This window comes from Chrysochloris asiatica, unplaced genomic scaffold, assembly GCF_000296735.1.
Source record: "Chrysochloris asiatica unplaced genomic scaffold, ChrAsi1.0 scaffold00005, whole genome shotgun sequence".
Lineage (NCBI taxonomy): Eukaryota > Metazoa > Chordata > Mammalia > Afrosoricida > Chrysochloridae > Chrysochloris > Chrysochloris asiatica.
The window spans coordinates 38,846,605-38,868,637 of NW_006408523.1; the positions used below are offsets into that span (position 1 = coordinate 38,846,605).

Here is a 22,033-nt window from a genome sequence, read left to right on the forward strand (position 1 = left end):
GCAAGAAAAATAATTAAACATTCAGTTTTGCTATTATATCAGTATATGAAGGGAACTAAAAAACTTTCCTCTGATTCTTTCAGAATTTCAGACTATATTTTTTAGAGGCAGTAATGTCAACAAATGAATTAGTAAGGAACACTTGTTTTTATTTCAAACTGGCAACTTTTCAGTGATCAAATTGGTGTCTTTTGATTGTGTGCTTTGAATTCAGGGCTTAACTGATCCAAATAATAATATAATTCTTCATAAAGTAAATTAAGCTATTAGGGCTTGAATCACCAAATTTGTTACTTTACCATATTTAGATACTTTGTGGTTGTTAGTCTTGTGTACAAGAATGCATCCACTAAAATAGTTCTTTTCTTTACTGTGTTTGGTTTGGTAGTAGTAGAAAATATTTTCTGTTTGTTCTTAAAACTTTGGCAGATGCTAATTTCAAAACTGGAGAAAAACAAAGCCATGAAGTCTGAAGATAAAGCCGAAATAATGAAAACCTTAGAGGTTTTGACAAAAAACATTACAAAGTTAAAAGATGAGGTCAAAGCTGCTTCTCCTGGACGCTGTGTTCCAAAAAGTATAAAAACGAAGACACAGGTATTTTAGGTGTTATTATTCATAATATTGGAGTCCTGGTGTGGTGCTGTAGAATAACTGCCAAGTTGGTAGCTCCTTGGAAACCTTATACAGGGTTGCTCTGAGTTGGAATCAATTCAACAGCACTTTACAACACTTCATATTTTTACTTATTATAAACATTAATTACTGCATTTTATTTAGTTTGTTGTTTGTTTTCAGTAATACCTTTTAATCTAAATCTGATTCATGTTGCCGATCTGTGGTTTATCCAAAATTTTTATGCTGTTGTTGTTATGTGACGTGGAGTCAGTTGCGACGCATAGCGACCCTATACAGGGTTTCTGAGGCTGTAAATCTTTACGGGAGACTTTAGAAAGTCTCATTTTTCTTCCACGGAACACCTAGTAGTTTTGAACTGCCGACTTTGAGGTTAGCAGCCCAATTCGTAACCGCTACGCTACTAGAGCTCCTTAAGCTGTAAGCAAATACTTTATATACTTTTTATTTATACGAGAGGTAGTCAAAAAGTTCATAGAAAAGTTACATTAATTTTTCGTTCTATTTTTTCCCACAAACTTTGTATATGATACATATATACATGTATAAAAACATGTACAGTATACCTAGACAGATATTTATTATTCTTGATTAAACAAAACTTACTCTATTGCCTGTTTTACCCCCCAAAAGTAAACCAACTGCCATCAAGTTGATTTTGACTTAAAGCAAACCATGTATAAGATTTCCAAGATTGTAAATCTTTATTAGAGCAGACAGCGTCATCTTTCTCCTGTGGGGCCTTTGATTGGGTTTGAACTGCTAACTGTTGTTAAGTGCCATCGAGTCGGTTCCAGGGAGCAGCTGGTGAGCTTTGCGGTTCAAACTGATCTTACATTCCTATGCATTAAGCCACAGTGCCATACCACTAGGGTTCATTATATTACTTGTAATACTTTATATTACTATTTATACTTATAATACTTGGTATTATGTAATACAAATATATAAGGTATGTATGATTTGCTTTATATCACTTTTCAAGTCTATGATAAGATATATTTTACAATACTTTATATAATATATAAAATAATATATTACATAATATACTTGTATAATACTTTGTTATTTTCCAAAAATTATTCTGTATCATTGCGTAGAAATCTCACTTAGGCTGTGATATGGAGAGTGAATTATAGGGAAGGTGAAGCAGCAAATTAGAAAGCTGTTGCAGTTATTTGAACCAGAGATGGTTGATGGTTTGACAGTAGAAGAGAACTGATGGGTTAATGTGGGCATCTGAAAGTTTTTTTGCAAAATAAAAAGCTTGTACAGACTAAAAGATTAAATATCACCACCTGAACTATTAATTGATAAATGTTTTTTAGATGCAGAAAGAATTACTTGATACAGAACTGGATTTACATAAGAAGATGCAGGCTGGAGAAGAAGTCACTGAACTTAGGAGAAAGTATACAGAATTACAGTTGGAAGTATGTTTCATCAAACAAAAGTTATGAAAAAGCAGCAGGAGTTGTAGTTAATTTGAAAATACATTCCTTTCGGGTTTTTTTCATTAATAGTTGACAATGTTTGGCATGCATATTGGAATGTTGGTAGAGAAAACAGGGGAGGAGGCCTATACATTTTTAGAGCTAGTAGAGAATATTTACTGAAGTGTTGTAGCAATCTTCCCTAGGCTCCCAGGTCCCTCCACTCTAGTGAATTTGACTCCTCCTTTAGTTTCATGTCTGTTCTTCTCCCTGGAATCAACAACTTTTAAAGGCTATTTTGTGTGTCCTTATGGAGATACTTTACTGTATTCATATTCAGATACATTGAATCTTTACAGGTTCAGAGTAGAGTTACATTGTAGAACCTGCTGACCTAATTTTTGCCTATAGGTGGTGCTGTGGATATTTATTAAAAAGAAAATAACCCATTTGCTTATAACTTATGTTACCGTAAAGATTTATAGCCTTGGAAATCCTGTACAGGGTCGCTATGACAGAACCGACTCCACAGCACATAACGGCAATGGCACTTAATTTAAGAAATAAAGTAGTAAAATTGATTCCTAATACATGAGAATTTTTTAATGTTTGGACAAAAGTTAAGACTACATTTTGAAATTCAGAGAAATAATTTTGCTTTCATTAATATAGTGGTACTTATTTATGATTTTCTTTATGTTTGCAACAGAATTTAAATATTTTTTCTTGTATTTTAGAGTATTTGTTTGCTTTTTAATAAAGTGTTAATACTTTGTGTCTTTTGGGAATAGTTTAAATCTTTGTTGAGTCCTGGCATCCAACTATTAACTTTCAACAGCCACCACTGTATCTTGTCTAAAAATCAAAGGAACCATAGAATGCTGTCCTATAACTGCATATGTTTACATCCTCTCAGAACTTGATTTGATTTCATATGTACCCTTTCCCAGATAACAGTTTTTGAAAAAGATAGAGGCACTTTAAGTTAATATAGAAAAAATTTCCCCCCACCTTCCTGCCCATTTGTGAGATTGCATGATAGCATTAATGGTACTTTAAAAACTGATTGTAGTTTTTGAAATTGTGGCTTATAATTTCAAAATGTAAATAAGAGCTTTACCAAAATTCTTTATGAATTAATGATTTACTTCTCATTACATAGGTAAACAAATGACATTTTTTTCTTTTATGGTGACTAAAGTTGAGTTTTCAATTAATATCAGTAGATGCAGTAATTCTGTGTTTCTCAGAGCTTGTTTGTTCACACTAATTCCACTAGCTGTTTATAGATCTTATGAATATAGGCTCTGAAGCCAATAAACATAGAAATGTTTCTATAAAACAAATTTATTGATTATGAAATTTGAGAGGTTTAATTTGTGACTCTCCAGATAAACTTATTTTAGTACTCAGTTATGCGCAAACTTATTTGTACATCAGATCCCCATTTTCAAGGACCATTTTCAGACATTCACATTTCTCAGAGCATGCTTTTGCATATGTTTCTCTAGTGTTCACGTTATTCCTTGACCTTTTAAGTTTAATATTTGAGTTTTGAATGATCATTTTAACTAATGTTATGATTAAGTGTCTTGAGATGAAGAAACTGAAAAACTGATACTAGCAGAATTTTGGCATTTCCACTTGACCTACATTCTCAGGCCAACATGTTCAAAATTGTGCTTATCTTTGCCCCTAAATCAAATACACATCTTCCTAATTAAATACATATCTGAGTCTCAATGGTTTTTTCCCTTTCCTTCAATGTCTGTATCTAGTTAAATACCAAGCTTTATAAGTATTACTTCTATATGGAACTTAAATGTGTATATCATTGTAGTGTATAGCATTGTAGTGTAAACTTCTGTCTGTCATTGCTGGGACTACTATAGTGCCTACTGACAGATTGCTAGGCATGCTGCCTTCCTTCTACTCTGTTCTTAAAATTCTAGCCAAAGTAACATTTTCAACACCAATTTTAATATATTATTTACTATCCTACTTTAAGCCCTTTAATTGACTTCTGTGGCTGTTGCAATCAAAATTAACAAAAATTTTAAATAGTTACTTTATTAGGAATAGCGAAGTTCACATATACTTAACATTATATCATGTCTGGCCGTTGAAAGACCAAAGTCTGTACTAATTGTCTAGTGTAACTTCAGAAGGCAACAATATAAAGCATTGCAGCATAATCTCTGCATCCTGTTTCCTGACTAAGCCTTCAACAAGGACTTGGCCTCCAGTTATTGTGAATTACAGTAAGTTCAGTGAACTAAAAGCAGTATGTATAAATGATCATTGCACTTGCACTCTGATTCCTTGTGATGGGAGATTATTCTGCTACTGGATTCAGCAGTGAAAGAAAAGAAGGTTGCTTTTCTTCAAAATGTAGGAAAACAACTACATTATAGTGCTAGCAAACTAAATCAAAATGTTGAATATGACCCTTCAAGGTATGCATGCATGTCTTTTTAGCCTCATCTGTTTATCTCATGTGCTCCAGCTACACTGAATCTTCAAAATTTTAGCATTTTTCTTGGGGGGTGGGGTTAGGGTTAGATTTACAAACGGTTTTAGATTTTCATTCAATAATTTCTGCAGAAGTTGTTCAGTGACATTAGTTATATTTGTACTGAATTATGTTTTTTTAAAACCATATTACTTTCAACCTTGGAGTTGAAACTTTTGTTTATGCTGTAAATTCCTCCAAATCTTTGAATATGCATTTTAGGTGAGCATTTTTTTTTTTTTTTGAGTCCTTGAACAAATATTAAGTATCTATTACTTTCTATGATAGTTACTATTGTAGGTGTTGGAGATAAAACAGAATCAAAACAAACCAAAACTAACAACAGCAACAAACACCTTTATGTACCTTTCATTCTAGTGGTTCACTCTACTGCCTATCTTTAAAGTTTTATTCCGACTATTAAGATCATTTCCTAACACCTTGAGTCATTTTTCATTATTATAATTTAAACATTGCATTGTTTAATGTTTCTTTATCTCTCTAGCATTATGGGAATGGGAATTTACACAACAGGAAGTACTCATTAAATACTTGTGGAATGAAGGAATGTTGTGTTATATGTATGGAATGGTGTGGTAGAATATATATTAGTATGCTGCATTCATTCTATAATGATGTTAGTAATTATTGTAAAATGATGAATTTCAGAGAACTGCACTGAAGTCAATAGGCAAACAAAAATTTTGTGCTTGAAATTTCGTAACTAGGAAATGCATTTATTGTGTATGTAGGTTTATGTACTTTCGTATTAAATAGATTTCTGAAGTAGCATTCATCACTATTTTACTTGGAAAATAGAGTAACTGGACTTTCTCTTTTATATTTTAATGTCTGGTAGAACAAAATATTAATAGAAAAAGCTCCATTAAAAACATTGCTGAAATGTTATTTTCTAAACTTATAAACAACCTAGTTGTATTTCACTTTAAAAATGAATCCTTTTATAAGATATAATTTAAATATGTCAAATTGCATGAAAGTTTGACTCCTCTACTAGAATTTACATATTTGGCCAATATTATTCATAAAGTATTGTTTGATCTGTGTGTCTCATCTCGTCTAGGCTGCTAAACGAGGGATTCTGTCTTCTGGCCGGGGTAGAGGAACTCATTCAAGAGGTCGAGGTGCATCTCATGGCAGAGGCAGGGGTAGAGGTCGAGGCCGAGGCGTCCCTGGCCACGCTGTGGTGGATCATCGTCCGAGGGCTTTGGAGATTTCTGCGTTTACAGAGAGCGATAGAGAAGATCTACTTCCACATTTTGCGGTACTTCCTTACTGCCAACCAATACTGCCCTCTACTAATAATTGCTGTTTTTGAGGATAATGGATATAATTAAAGGAAAAAATAAAAATAATGACTAATTTAGACTCATTAACCTGAACAAACAGTTTCGTTACAATAATCTTTTGTAAATTACTTAGAAAATAAAAACTTAAGTTTCGTTGTTTTTTTTTTTTTGGATACAAATTAATACCTGGAAAAATGTTAACTATACTTAACGGTAGGCTTTCAGATACACTGGAATGAAAGATAAAAATTAATTATTTCAAGAGGGTGGTTCTGTAGTTTATTTAAAGGAATGCTATTTGTTGAGACAGGATTTTTTATCTACATGATCCAGAAATAAAAAAGACACAACGTTAGTAGATGATCTGAAAGTTGCCTTAGTGACAAGATACAATTAAAGGCATTAAGAACATGGTGTGGCACTGCAGGAAGAAACCCTATACATCTTCAAAAGAAGATGGAAGGAGGAATACACAGTCACTGTACCAAAAAGAAATGGTTGATGTTCAGCCATTTCAAGAGGTAGCGTTTGATGATGAGCCAATGATACTGAAGGAAGAAGTCCAAGTTGCATTGGTGGCATTGGCAAAGAACAAGACTCCAGGACTTGATGGAATGCAAATTGAAATCTCTCAGTTATAAACATGCTGCACTGGAGGTAGTCACTCATCTATGCTAAGAAATTTGGAAAACAGCTACCTGGCTAACTTACTGAAAGAGATCCATATTGGTGCCCATTCCAAAGAGAGGAGACCCAACAGAATGCAGAAATCAATTCAATATCATTAATAGCACCTGCAAGTAATATTTTGCTAAAGATAAAACAAAAATGACTTCAAACATACATTGACAGAGAACGTCCAGAGGTTCAGGCAGGATTCAGAAGAGGATGTGGGAATGAGGGATATCATTGCTGACACCAGATGGATCTTGACTGATTGCAGATAATACCAGAAAGATGTTTACCTGTGCTTTATTGATTACGCAAAGACTTTTGATTGTGTGGATCATGAGAAGCTATGGACAACATCGTGGAGCACTTAATTATTCTCATAAGGAATCTGTACAAGGACCAAGAGGCAGTTTGTTTGAACAGAACATGGGAACGTGGAATAGTTTAAAATTAGGAAAGGTGTATGCCAGGGTAGTATTCTTTCACCATACTTTTCAGTCGGCACGCTGAGCAAATAATCTAAGAAGATGGATTATATGAAGAAAAACGTAGCATCATGATTGGAGGAAGTACTCATTAACAACCTGTGATGTACTGATGATATAACCTTGCTTGCTGGAAGCCAGGAAGACTTGAAATACTGAGGAAGATCAAAGACCACAGTCTTCGATATGGGTTGCATATCAGTATAAAGAAAACAAAAATTCTCACCATTTAATTAATAAATAACATGATAAATGGGGAAAAGATTTAAGTTTCAAAGGTTTTGTTTTGCTCAGATCAACCATCAACACTCTTGGAAGCAGCAGTCAAGAAATCAAATGATGTATGACATTGGGAAAATCTGCTGCACAAGACCTCTTTAAAGTGTTGCAGACCAAAGATGTCAGTTTGAGGACTAAAGTGTGCCTGATGCAAGTCATCTTATTTTCAATAACCTCATATGCGTGTGAAAGTTAGACAGTGAATAATGAAGACCGTAGAAGAATTGATGCATTTGAGTTAATGGTGTTGGAGGAGAATATTAAAAGTATCATGGACCGTCAAACGAAGAAACCAATTTGTGTTGGAATAAGTACAGCCAGAGTGCTCCATAGTTGCCAGAATGCTTCATCTCTCATACTTTGGACATATTGTCAGGAGGGACCAGTCCCTGCAGAAGGATACCATGCTTGGAAAACTGGAAGGTCAAGGAAAAAGAGGAAGACCCCCAGCGAGATGGATTGACACTGTGACAGTAGCAATGGGTTCAGGTGTAGCAGCGATTGTGAGATTAGCACAGAAGCCCAGGCAGTGTTTAGTTCTTTTGTGCATAGGGTTGTTAATGAGTTTGTACCAACTTGATGACAGTTATAATAATAACAACAATGTTGCTTCAGGGTGAATTTCAACCTCCAACCGTTGAGTTAGTAGTCATTCATGTTAACTTTCTGCATCCACCAAGGACTGCTTAGGCAGATGTGTTATGTGCTGTTGCATAAAATCTGACTCACATTAACCTTATATTACAGAGTATAACTGCTCTATCCATTGGTGTAATAGGTTACATGTTGGAATATTAGCTAGAGGGTCAGCAGTTTTGAGTCCTTCAGCTGCTTTGTAGGAGAAATATGAGGCTTTTTTTTCTGTAAAGGTTTATAGCTTTGGAAATCCAGTACAGAGTGATTCACTGTGAGTCAGAACCAACTTGATGACCCACAACTACCACTACCACTCCAGGCTGTTGTGGAGGTGAGACTGTATTTGTTCAGAACATAGAGTATCATTGAATAAAATGGTTTATATTTAGGAATTCAACTGAGGCGATTAATCAGGTATTCCTCTTGGCACAATAATTAAGCTTTCAGCTACTAATGGAAAGGCTGGCAGTTTGAATCCACCTATGGGCTCCATGCAAGACCTGGTGATTTTCTGTTGTAAAGATTTCAGATCAGGAAACTACGAGGCTGTACTCCTGTGTCACATGGGGTTACTAAGAGTTGAAATTGACTTGCCAGCACTTAACTACCCAACAGTGAACACAAAATTGTTCATATTTAAGGATGAGGATTCTGAAATGCTGACGTATTTAAAGAGGAAGATAAAAGAATAAGAACTAGAAATGTGTGGCTATAATATAGCTCAACTCTTTCCTGTATGCACCCCATTCCCATACGTTTTAGAATGCAAGGAGATCCAAATAACAAGTATACAGTTACATAGCTAATCAGAAATCCAAACAAAATAAATTTGTTAGAGCTATTTTGGTGAAACTAAAATGTGTTGATTTTTAGAAATAGAGTCTCTGAATGGAGATTCTTATGCACATTTGGAGACTCGAATGTATAACTTTAGTCTTAATTTAGTAGTGGTAATGCACATGTAAAAATTACTTGTCTTCAAAGTAAGAATGCATGTTTAATTATAGTCTATCTTCTCTAGTTCTGCCTGTTAGTCAAATATATAACATGTATTAAAAAAGAAAAGCCATCTTATTAAAGGCCTATTGATTACTACAAATTGTAATTAAAAAAATGTTTTCTTTAATCCACTGGGTTTACTTATAATAATAAAAATTGAGCTAAAACTTATGGAGCACATTTTTTTGGCAGATAGTCTTAATTCCTCCTAATCACTATATTTAGAGTTACTTCAACATGAAGTAGATTACCTTTAATATAATTTAATAATAGTTTAGAGATGAGAAAAAGGAAGCATAACAATGGGGTAAGTAACTTGTTCAAGTTTATATAGCCAATGATTGACAGAGCTGGAGTCTGACTGTCTCTAGTGTCCATTCTCCTTACTGTGTCCTACAGAATTTTAATGTGTGATTTGTGTGTGCTTAATGAGATTGTAGTTTTATTTTGGGGTAAGAAATCATGGTGTTAATAATACTATATATATAAAGGACTATAATTTTATGTTACAGATGCTCTGAAATATGGGATAAACATCACAAACAATAAATAGGCATAATTTAATGTATTTAGTGTTTACATCTTTATAAAGTCTATATAGAGTATATTGTTGTTGTTAAGTGCCGTCAAGTTGGTTCCGACCCATAAGCGAGCTTGTATAAAATTTCTAAGGAGCAGCTGGTAAGCTTGAAACACCAACCTTGTGGTTCGACCAACCTTGCAGTCCAGTGCATAAACCCACAGCGCCATACTATAGCAAGAGTGAAAACATGGTTAGCATATTAAACTTGTGAATCAAAAGATCTGGACTCTCATCTTGGTAATTATTCTGGAGAAATTATTTAAATTCTCTTAATTTTTCTTTACCCATCTTTAAATTGAGAGTAACACTCCAGAGCTATAGAATACTGTGAAGCTTAGGTAATATTCTTAAAATTTTGTTTATCCTCGGATTAGTATAATGAGAATAATGGGAAAGGTCAATAAAGTGGTTCAGGGTTTGACTACTGTTTACTTCCTTTAAAGAATAAAATTGTATTATAAGTTCCCCTAGTTCTGGAAAGTGTATACAGTTATGGTCCATATAACATCCTTTCGTTCAGTGTCTAACAACGTACGTGTCTGAAGTGTGATGTGTGTGCCCTTTGGGGGATACCCATAGCACTATTGGGAAGCAGTGCTGCTCCACTGCCCTCCACTGGCACACTGTTGCTGAGAGTGATCCTGCTCCTTTCTGACAGGTATTGTAGGACCTGGCCAGAGACTAGGTTGTCAGTTTGCTCCCATACTCCTCTGTTCAATGCCCAGAGCCCCCTTGCTGTGATCCTCATTGGGCTGCTGTGAGGTTGTGTGCTGGTGGGGGCTGCGGAGACCCAACTGAGTGCTCACTTGAAGTATCTGCGGCAGGAGCTGCCCTGACCTTGCATTGCACAGCAGTCCCCAGGCTCATACAGCCTGGGAGCCCCGTGCCCCATGGACCCAGGTTGTTGGCACAATGTCCAGGTCACATACTGTATCTGTATCATGGGTTAAGCAATGCATAAGTATAATTGTAAATAATGTTGGCAGAGAAAACCATCCTTTATCTTGCAGTGTCAGCTGCTAAGCTGAATAGTCACTATTCCTTTCTTGTAACATGAATTGTTATATGTTCTATTATATAATTGGTATTTGTTTTAAAACCATTTAAATTTTGGATGCGTCACAATATTTATTTGGGGGATTTTTTTTTTTTTTTAAGCAATATGGTGAAATTGAAGATTATCAGATTGATGACTCATCACTTCATGCTGTAATTACATTCAAGACAAGAGCAGAAGCTGAAGCAGTAAGTATTGCAAATAATTTATTGAAAATTCATGTTTAAATATTATTAATACTGTTTTTGAATGTTAATATAAGCTAAAGTTTTGTAGCGTATTACAACTATTCTTTCACAGTAGAGAGAACAGATAAAGTAGAATTCATGTCCCCAAAGATATTCCTAGTGTGATTAGATAATTCTGTATGTAAAATGATATAAATAGAATACATAAATATACTCACCAAGGTGAATGTTGAGCTGTTTTGTTATGAGAATCCAGGAATTCTTTCTTTCTCTTTCACAGGGGATAGGGCCACCCACCTCCTATAATCTTTTTTGCCAGTGGCCAGAACATAATGGACAGGTTCATTTGGCAGAATGAGTGGTTAGGAAAAAAGTAGAAGGTGAAAGTCGAATTCTCTGATTTTTCTGTTTTAACCATCCCTTTTCTGCTGTTTTCCAGTTTTAGTAACATGGGCTCTAAAGAACTGTCCTTAGCTCTGCATTCCCTTAAGTAGGCCCAACTACTTTTTCTTATTATGTTGGTTTACAGGTATCCAAAGTAAATACAGGTATCCCCCAGATCTTACTTGTCTAATCCTGATAAAACAGAAATACCATAAGAGGATGACTTTAATAAACAAATTTATTTTTTCACAGTTGAGAGGCTAGAGTTAGTTCTAAATTCAGGGCGCCAGTTTCAGGGAAAGGCTTTCTGTCTCTGTTGGCTCACAGTTTAGGAGGAAAAGTCTTTGTCTCCTTTCATTATCTGTAGGTGCAGCGTTCCTTGCAGAGCTCCATATATCTTGGCATTAATCTTTTCCTGTATCTAGGAGCCTCACAGTGTAGCTGCCTAGGTCCAAAGGATACACTCTACTCCAGGCTAGTCGCTTCTGATTATAGTAGGTCCCTCTTAGCTTTGCTTACTTTTTTAAATCTCTTCTGATGTGGTACTGTGGATTAATGTGTTGAACTGCAAGGTTGATGGTTCAAGCTTACCAGCTGCTCCTCGGAAACCCTATACAGAGTTGTTGTGACTGGGAACTGACTCAATGGTAATTAACAACAACAACAATTTCCAGATACACCATAAGCTTATAAATTGCATCTGACATCATCAATATCATAGAAGTGAAGACTTATAACGCATAGGATAATTACATCAGATCAGAGCTGATCACATTAAATCACATAACTGACATATCTGTATCACTACGTAACTGCCTGGTGCTATGCCAACCTCACAATCGTTGCTACGCCTGAACCCATTGCTATTGTCACAGTGCCAATCCATCTTGTTGCGGGTCGTCCTCTTTTTCGCTGATCCTCCATTTTACCAAGCATGATGTCTGTCTGCAGGGACTGGTCCCTCCTGACAGTATGTTCAAAGTATGAGAGACAAAATTAAGCCATCCTGGTTTCTAAGGAGCATTCTGGCTGTACTTCCAATACAGATTAGTTTGTTCTTTTGGCAGTCCATGGTACTTTTAATATTCTCCTCCAACACCATTAACTCAAATGCATCAATTATTCTACAGTGTTCATTATTCATTGTCCAACTTCTGCATGCATATAATGTTATTGAAAATATGATGCCTTGTATCAGGCACACTTTAATCCTCAAATTGACATCTTTGATCTTCAACACTTTAAAGCGGTCTTGTGCCAATTTGTAATGCATCATGATTTGCCCAGTGTAATGCATCATTTGATTTCTTGAATGCTGCTTTCATGAGTTTTGATGGTTTTTCTGAGCAAAATGAAATCTTTGAAACAAATCTCTTTTTCATTTATCATGGTACTATTTATTGGTCCAGTGGTCAGGATTTCTGTTTTCTTTACTTTGAGGTACAACCCATACCGAAGGCTGTGTTCTGGTCTTCATCAGTAAGTATTTTAAGTCCTCTTCATTTTTAGCAAGCAAGGTTGTGTCATCTGCATATCACAGGTTACTACTAATGAGTATTCCTCTAATCCTGATGTCACGTTTTTTATATAGTCCAGCTTCTCAAATTATTTGCTCAGTATACATATTGAATAAGTATGGTGAAAGAACACAACTCTGGAACACACCTTTTCTACTTTTAAATCATTCAGTGTTCCCTCGTTCTGTTTTAAAAAACTGTCCCTTGTTCTAATTTCAGGTTCCTAATGAGCACAATTAAGTGTTCAAGAATACTCATTCTCCACAATGTTGTCCATAGCTTCTCATGATCCAAACAATTGAGAGCTTTTCTGTAGTCAGTAACACACAGGTAGACATCTTTCTGGTATTCTCTGCTTTCAGCCAAGATCCATCTGATACCAGCAGTGAAGTCCATCATTCCATATCCTTGTCTGAAACTGGCTTTAGTTCTGTCAGTTCCTTATCAGTGTTACTGCTGCAATATTAATGATACTGACTGATGGTTTCTGCATTCCGTTGAGTCACCTATCATTGGAATGGACTCATTGATCACTTCCAATTAGTTGGCCAAATTTCTTGTCACAGATTTCATTATATTTAACTTTGGTTTCTCAAGTTACCCTTTGAAGTCTTTTTAGCTCTTTTTCCTCCTCATTTGCTTTAGCATCCAGTCTCTTCTCACATCCCATATGGTCTTTTTTTCTTGTTTTAATGATCTTTTGCTTTCTTCCCAGTATCATCCCACTCTTGTCTTCAGTCATTAGTGTCTAATTCATCAAGTATTTTCTTTAGATGATTTCTAAATTCAGGTAGGAAATCTTCATGATCATACTTTGGTTCTTGTGGACTTGTTTTAATTTTCTTCCGCTTTATCCTGAACTTGCATAGGAGCAGTTGATGGTCTGTTCTGCAGTCTGCCCCTGGCTTTCTTTTGACTGATTATATGGAGTATTTCCCATCATTGGCCCACGGATGTAGTCAATATGATTTCTCTGTATTTTGAGGTCCAAGGGTACAATTGTCTTTAGTGTTGTTTTAAAAACATATTTGCAGTAAGCACGTCATCGGTCTTGCAAAATTCTGTCAGGCGATCCCCGGCATCAATTCTACCACTAAGGCTGTGGTTTCCAATGACTGATAAGAACCTTCCTTTGCATTCCAATCACCCTTAAATATGAATACATCTTGTTTGCAAGGTTGATCAATTTCAGACTGAAGAAGTTGGTAGAATTCTTCAATTTCTTCATCACTGACTTTTAGTGATTGGTGCATAAATTTGAGTAATAGTTGTATTAACTGGTCTTCCTTCTAGCATAGGGTTATTATCCTATAACAGGCAGCACTGTACTTCATGTGTTCTTTTTGATGATGAATGTGACACCATTCCTCTTCAGTTTTTTATTCCCAGCATAGTAAACCATGTGGTTTAGCTCACTAATTTCTAAGATATTTATGTTAAGGTATTTCATTTTATTTTTGACAACTTCCAGCTTTCCTAGATTCATACTTTGTATATTCCATATTCTCATTATTAATAGATGTTTACAGCTGTTTCACCTCATTTTGAATTGTGTCCCATCAAAAAATTAAGATCCTGTAAGCTTTACTCCATTTATGTCATCACAGTCAACTACAGTTTGAGGAGACAGCTCTTTCTTAGTCAAATTTTGAGTGCCTTCCAACCTGAGGGTCTCATTTTTCAGCACTATATCTGACCATTTTTTGGTGTTCTTCATCATGTTTCAATATTCAGTACTCTGGTGCTATATCTGATAGTGTTCCATTGGTATTCATAAGGTTTTCAGGGACTAAATATTTGAAAGTAGTCTGTTTCTTATTTGTTTTAGTCTGGAAGCTCATCTGAAACATGTCCACTATGGGTGAACCTGCTGGTTTTTAAAATACTGGTGGTATAACTTCCAGAATCACAGCAACTCACAAGCCACTGACCCACAAGTGGATCATGGAAACCTATATTAAACAAAAGCACTAAAATGTGAAGCTATGTTTTCTGTACATATCCTTTATCTAGGATAAAGTTTATAAGGTAGTTACTACATCTCACTGACTCTTCCACAAAGAATTCTTCAGTCTTTGATGTATACCACACATCCATGAGGTACTCAAATCCGATTCCTTTTGAAATTGTTTTTTTGGTTTTGGGAACAAATAGTCTGAAAAAAAACCCAGCAAGATCTGGAATGTAGGGTGGTTGGGGTAAGGTGGTCTAACAATATTCTTTTGTAGAACAACTCTTACTCTCCTCGGAGAATAAGGTTGCCCAATGAAATTATTTTCTAGAACTGTCCTTAATACCCTTGAAGAATAAGCAGGTATATTGTTGTAATGGAAAGCAATTCCTCAGCAAAACTTGGCTGTTTTTTAAAAAAAAATTTCTTCATAGTAATAATCCCCCCCCCCCCGTGATCTTCCTGTGACCATTGAGAAAATATATCAACATCAGTACTCCTTTGAAATCCCCCCCAAAAGAGTAACTGTGTCCTCTGCGTTGAATTAAACTGATCCAGCAGATCTTAGATATTAGTAGCCACTGTTTTGTTTTTCCCCAAGGAGCAGCTGGTGGGTTTGAACTGCCGACCTTGTGATTCCAAGTCCAGTTCTAATCCCACAGTCCCATACCAGTAGTCCCCGTCACTATTGTTGTTGTTTTGTGCCATCGAGTCGGTTCCGACCCATAGTGACCCTGTATAGGGTTTCCGAGGGTGTAAATCTTTACGGGAGTAGAAAGCCTCATCTTTCTCCCGCGGAGCAGCTGGTAGTTTCAAACCGCTGACCTTAAGGTTTGCAGCCCGATTCGTAACCACTATGCTACCATCACTAATAAAGCCTGTAAGATACTGGTTATGGCCAAAACATTCCACAGGTTACAAGGATCAAGTAACATCAAAATTATTAAAAACGTTCTGAAAATATGTGAGGACTGATTCTGAATTCACCATGTTGTTGTTAATGATCCTGTATTCACTATATCATTCAGTGGATTTTTGACTCATAAAGAGACCTCGTGACACACAGAGTAGAAGTACTTCTGGGTTGTAATCTTTACAGAACTGGATCACTAGGTATTTCTCCTACAGAGTTGCTAGGTGGATTCAAACAGTTATTTGCTAAAGCATTTAAAATAATGACTTAATATAATGGTTCTGGTCGTTGTTTGCCATGGAGTTGATTTCGAATCATATCGATCCTGTATAGGGTTTTCAAGGTTGTGAATCTTTACAGACCAGAAAGCCTCATCTTTTTCTTGTGGAACAACTGATAGATTCAAACTGCTCACTTTGTGGTTTGTTTACAGCCCAATTCGTACCCTACTACGCTATCTGGGATCCTTAGAATAATACTGTAATGGTGTGAAATATGTAGACAGACAATGAAACAAATGGTAAAATAGGTAAGCAAGTTCTAAAACCAATCAAGTAAGTTCCCATATGCAAATCATACTTGTTACATGTATACAGACCCTTTTTGTCTGTGTATAGAATTTTGTAGGAGTTCCTGTTGTTCGTAGGATAGTGGTTACTTCTTGCAAGAGGGGATAATTAATTGTTTACATCATGTGGTCTCAAATTTTTACAGTTTTTGAAAAGTGGGTCTGTTACAGAAGAAATGCTTTAAAAACTGTTAATTTCCTGAAATACTAGTTTCTTGAACACTTCTTACTATGGCATAGTTTTATTGACATGAAAACAATTACAGAATACTGGTACGCGTAGAATATATAGGTTTCATATACCATCATCTGGAATCCTGTTGTTGTTGTTAGTGCCATCGAATAGGTATCGACCCATAGCGACCGTATTCACAGCTGAATGAAACACTGCCTGATCCTGGGCCAACCTCACTACTGTTGTCATTCTTGAGTCCATTGATGCTGCCACTTGGCCAATCCATCTCGTTGGGGGTCTTCCTCTTTTTCTCTCACCCTCCACCTTACCAAACATGATATCCTTCAGCGACTGGTCCCTCCTGACAATATGTCCAAAGTATGAGAGACGAAGTTTGGCCATCTTGGCCTCTAAGAAACACTCTGGCTGCACTTCCAAAATGGATCTATTGGTTCTTTTGGCAGCCCATGCCAAATATACTTTCAATAGTCTCCTCCGACACCATAACTCAAAGGCATCAATTCTTCTGCACTCTTCCTTATTCACTGTCCAGCTTTCACATGCATATGAGGTCATTGAAAATACCATGGCTTGGGTCAGGCGCACCGTCGTCCTCAAGCTGACATCTTTGCTCTTCAACACTTTAATAAGGTCTTGTGCAGCAGATTTGTCTAATGCAATATGTCGTTTGATTTCTTTTCTGCTGCTTCCGTGAGTGTTGATAGTTGATCCAAGAAGAATGAAGTCCTTGACAACTTCAGTCTTTTCTCCATTGATAAGAATGTTGTTTATTGGTCCAGTGGTGAGGATTTTTGTTTTCTTAACATTGAGATGCAATCCATACCGAAGGCTGTGCTCATTGATCTTCATCAGTAAATGTTTTAAGTCCTCTTCACTTTCAGCAAGCAAGGTTATATCATCTGCATATCGCGGTTGTTAATGAGTCTTCCTTCAACCCTGATGTCACGTTTTTCTTCACGGAACCCAGCTTCTTGGATTATTTGCTCAGCATACAGGTTGAATAAGTGTGGTGCTATAGGATCAGCTGGACTGCGAACCACAAGGTTCAAAGCAAACTAGCTCTTAGAAACCCTATGCAGGGTTGCTATGAGTCGCATTTGACTTGATGGCACTTAACAACAAAATATAAATTTATATTTATAATAAACTTACAAGTTTATAGTTCTCTTGAATAAATATATGTGTTCAAAAAGCATAGGCTCAGTTATTTTAGAAAAATCTACACAGCCGAAAAATCAAAAGTTCCTAATGAACTTTATTAATGTAGAAATTATCCCGTAAATTAAAAATTGAAACGCTAGACAATTGTAAACTACCATATGGCTGTGAGAAAGCTTGCACAGAATGTAGAGGTTTACGAAGTTAGGTCATAGGTGATTTTTGTCAAGAACTTACTGTAGAAAATGACTAATATTGTTTGCTTTTTTTTGACTTAAGTAAAATGAGTTTTATGTTAAGCATTTTTTCATGAAGCAATTGGAAATCCTTACCTTAATGTACTATTAGGTTGAGTTATTTCCTAAGTATCATGTATAAGTACATTAAGATTTTTTAAAAAATGTTCTGTATAAGTACTTGCAAAAAAATTTTAAGACACTACGAACAGACCATAGACTAATAATACCGTGAACTGCATTTTAATAGGCATGAAATCTTTTAAATTTATCATAAATTCATATGTTCATATTTAAAATTTAAACCTGGAGATTTAAATGTAACACAACTCTGGTTCAGATGTCATTGAATATGTACTTGTTTCTACATTTCACATTATGGTGTACTTTGAGATTCTACTGTAAATCTTTTGTGACTGAGTTATTTTGGTATGTTACTTGCATTGATTTATATTAGTTTGTGTTACCTTAATTTGAATGCATATTTCCAAATCGGCCACTCATTGTAGCAAATACTTAGATTTGACTGTTCCCTGAGGTTTTTTTTTTTTTTTTTTTTTTAACATTTTAAGTGTTCTAAGCTTTGTAGGATATATACTTTATTTTTCAATAGAAGAGGCAAGGGTTGTCTTTTTTTTTTTTCATTGTGGTCTTTATATATGGTAATAGTGATACAGCACACGTTTTATGCTAATTGTGATCATTTGATATATAATTAGAAGATAATGTAAAACTTTATACATGCAGAATTACTCTCATACATGTGATTGGTGTCTAGTTAATAGTTAACGATGTATACCACTTGTGAATTAGCAAAGAATTACAATGTAATATAATACCATGAGTTCTGGTGTAGTGCTGTAGGATAAACACTGGACTGCTAATCGCAAGGTTGGTAGTTCAAATCCACCAGCTGTCCCTTGGGAACCCTGAACAGGAACCAGCTCGATGGCACTTAGCAACAACAATAATAATACATGTAGCCTACAGATTCTAATTTAGACTTTGGTTAAGAAACTATACAGCCAGGGTCTTGAAGTATCCTTAGATGCTATCTTGACTAACTGTTTTCAATGTATGATAAACATGTAGACCATAGTTCTTCAAGCATTAGCCAGTAGTGAAATTGTTGTTGTTAAATGCCTGTTCCAAATTACAGTGACCCTGTATAGGGTTTCCAGGGAGTGGCTGATGAGTTTCAATTGCCATTCTTGTGGTTCAAATCCAACTTTAGGTCCAGTGCTTATCCAGTGCCACACCAAGACTCCTCTGTTCAGTTAGAAGACATTGTTCTTGTTTTACTTTTAAAGGAATTTCTAATCACTAGGCTGATGTTACAAGTAAACAATCATAAGTAAATTACAAATTATAAGTAGTAAACTGAGAAATATGTAACCACAGAGCAAATGAATGGACAGCTATATTATGACAACAGAAATTTAAAAAAAAAAAAATTAATGTCCTATATTGTAATATTCTTAATTATTTTAGGCTGCAGTTCATGGAGCTCGTTTCAAAGGGCAGGACCTAAAACTGGCATGGAATAAACCAGTAACTAATATTTCAGCTGTTGAAACAGAGGATGCTGAACCTGATGAAGAGGAAGTATGTTTTTTGTTTGTTTATTTTCAGTTCTTTTTAACACTTAAGTGTTTATATGATTTTTATATAAAATGGAATTCTTATGGCTGTGGCTTTATCATAAAATTTCATTTCTGAGCCATATTCCAGGCAGGGGATAGCAGATAGATGCAATCAATTTAAAAATTTTCTGGATTAATGAGAAGAACTGTGGATTGCTAACTAAAGAGAATATATGAAATTATATAAATTTTGTTCTCATTTAATCTTAAAAGATAGTAATTTCATTAGATTTTTATCTACAGGAAATCCTGAAACATTAAGTTTTAGGTTATTGATTTTATATAATTGTTTTGTTAACATTTCACCTTTCCTTTATTTTAATTCATATCTTTTCAGTGCACTAGAATGTATGCCTGCTACATAGTAGACACTGTGATAGGCACAAAAATGAATAAGACACGGTCCCTGTCATCAAGGAGCTTATATTCTGGAAAGAAGGGGTGGTAGCAGATGTACAAGAAACTATATAAAATAAAAGGCAGAACCATACACTGAACAAAGATTTGAACAACCTGCTGTGGGAACACAGAGAAAAGAGTGATTTTTTTTATTTTTTCTGTTTAGCAGAATCTTGAAGATGGCGTGACAGTGGAGTCTGGGCCTTAAATAATGAAATAGCTTTTCCATAACCAAGAGCTTGGGCTGAGAATAATGTTGAAAAGGCATTTTAGATAGAAAGATGAATTTCAGGATAGATATAGTTAATTTTCCTAGGCAATAGCAATAGTCTGTTGACTGAGAGGAATGGATATTTAGACCAGTGAGGTAAAAGAACCTTGTGAAACCAAAAGCATAAAAAGAAACAACTCTTGTTTAGTAATGAAATATTGATAGGAAAATGAGTCCATGTTTTACCTATCTTAAATTTTTATAATGGCACTTCATTTTGTTTGAAGGACATTTCAAGGCTGTTATATCCATAGTCAAATGCAAAAATAAAGTGTATATTTTGAAACTCATATACATGATTTGTCATTTTATATTTTAGATTATACCTTTGTCCTTCCCTGAGTTTGAATTGAATGGGGAGAAAAGCAAGAGAGCTCCTGGTATTAGGTATTTTGAAAAGTTTGAAAAAGCAGTCTGAGAAGCTTTTATGAAGGGAATGGGGAATAGAAAGAAATGTTATAAAAGTAAATAGTACCTACAGCAGAGAAGAATATAAGTCTTTATAGAATTGTATAGAAATTATTGGTTGTGGTGTAGTGTTGAGGAGTAGATGGGGCAAGTCAGAGAAGACAATACTTTGTTTTGTTTAAGTTATTGGACAATATTTTGATAGTGTAGAAGATGGCATAATTTGATAGAGACAGGAGAAATGACATGTATATAGGCTTACTTTTGAAATTTCACTAGTGCTTGTTTACATGCAAACAAGAGTAGATGCTATCTAGAGAAACCGTTGAGTGGATTAAGGGTGCTTTTTGTTCTTTTAAATGTTCTAACTATAGAAATAACCTTTCATATTCAGCTCTGTTGAGAGAGATACAGTATTTAAAAGTGTCAACTTTTTTCTTTTTTTGGGGTAAATTCCTAAATACATTTTAACCTAAAGTTTCAGGAAGAGTCTTTGGTGGATGATTCATTACTTCAAGATGATGATGAAGAAGAAGAGGACAATGAATCTCGTTCTTGGAGAAGATGATTTGACTGATCATTGATCTGCATATGCTAGAACTCTACCTGTGTTTCATTAGTATTATCTAATGTACTTTGACATATTTGTAAAAACAATTTTTGGTAAAATGTGATGAAGATGGATTTCATAAACAGACAAAAGAGAAGAAACCTACCTTCTGATCTTGTATTTTGAAAGATTGATGTTTGCGTTTTATTTCAGTAAACAATTGCTAAGACATCACACTAGAAACATATGCAATGTTTTTATTACATACTTCTACTGAACATTACAGAATTCTTTGAGTTCTTTGTAATTTAATGAATAGGTCTGAAAACTTATGACCAATACTTGTTATAACTTAGAGGCTTTTTGTTTTACTCCAAATAAGGAATGAATTTGCATTTAAAATCTTAATGAATGTTTTCAAAAAATGATTAGATAATATAGTATTCTAACTAAAGTCTCCACAAGTTATGTATTCATAATATTACATAGTAGTATGCTTAGGCTTTACTATGTATTAGCCTTTTATTGGACTTGTGTGTGTATTTTACCATATGGGTTTTAATGATAATGGTGTATGACTGCTTTGCATATGAGTCCTTATGCCTTCATATGTTAAAATAAAGTGGAATGGTCTCTTAAAAAGAAAAGAAAAAAAAAAGCAATGACCAAAAAAAGAAAAAAAGAAAAGAAAAGAAAAAAAAAAAGCCAAGACAATGTTCCTTGATTATGAAAAAAAAAAAAGAAAGAAAGAAAGAAAAAAATAGACCATTCCAGATGGTGATTTACCCTTTCCCCAGTTATCCACAAAAGGAGCTATAATCACTAATTTTTTAATAATAATGGTTACTGGTACCTTTACAATAATGTACAATCCAATGTTTTAAATTTATACCACTTCAGTTTGGTTTGATCCTATAAACTTTCAACAGATGTCTTAAGATTTAAAAACAGGCTGATTAGTTTGGAAGCAGACTTCAAGTAGAGCTAACATTTGATGAATAAGAAAGCATCACATTACTTTTTGGATGTATGAAAGAAAACTTGACCAT

General features: G+C 34.9%; 1 protein-coding gene across 5 annotated transcripts in view; it reads left to right on the plus strand.

The window, feature by feature from the left end:
• RBM26 (RNA binding motif protein 26) overlaps nucleotides 1–21,710 on the plus strand; it is a 112,356-nt gene extending 90,646 nt beyond the window's left edge. For all 5 annotated transcript variants that reach the window (XM_006832015.1, XM_006832017.1, XM_006832018.1 and 2 more), the window contains 6 exons: nucleotides 430–597; nucleotides 1,965–2,069; nucleotides 5,666–5,866; nucleotides 10,704–10,790; nucleotides 19,205–19,318; nucleotides 20,913–21,710. In XM_006832015.1, the coding sequence (XP_006832078.1) occupies nucleotides 430–597; nucleotides 1,965–2,069; nucleotides 5,666–5,866; nucleotides 10,704–10,790; nucleotides 19,205–19,318; nucleotides 20,913–21,002 (765 nt within the window). In that variant the 3' untranslated portion in view covers nucleotides 21,003–21,710. The remainder of the gene's footprint in view (nucleotides 1–429; nucleotides 598–1,964; nucleotides 2,070–5,665; nucleotides 5,867–10,703; nucleotides 10,791–19,204; nucleotides 19,319–20,912) is intronic.
• Nucleotides 21,711–22,033: the final 323 nt, after the last annotated feature.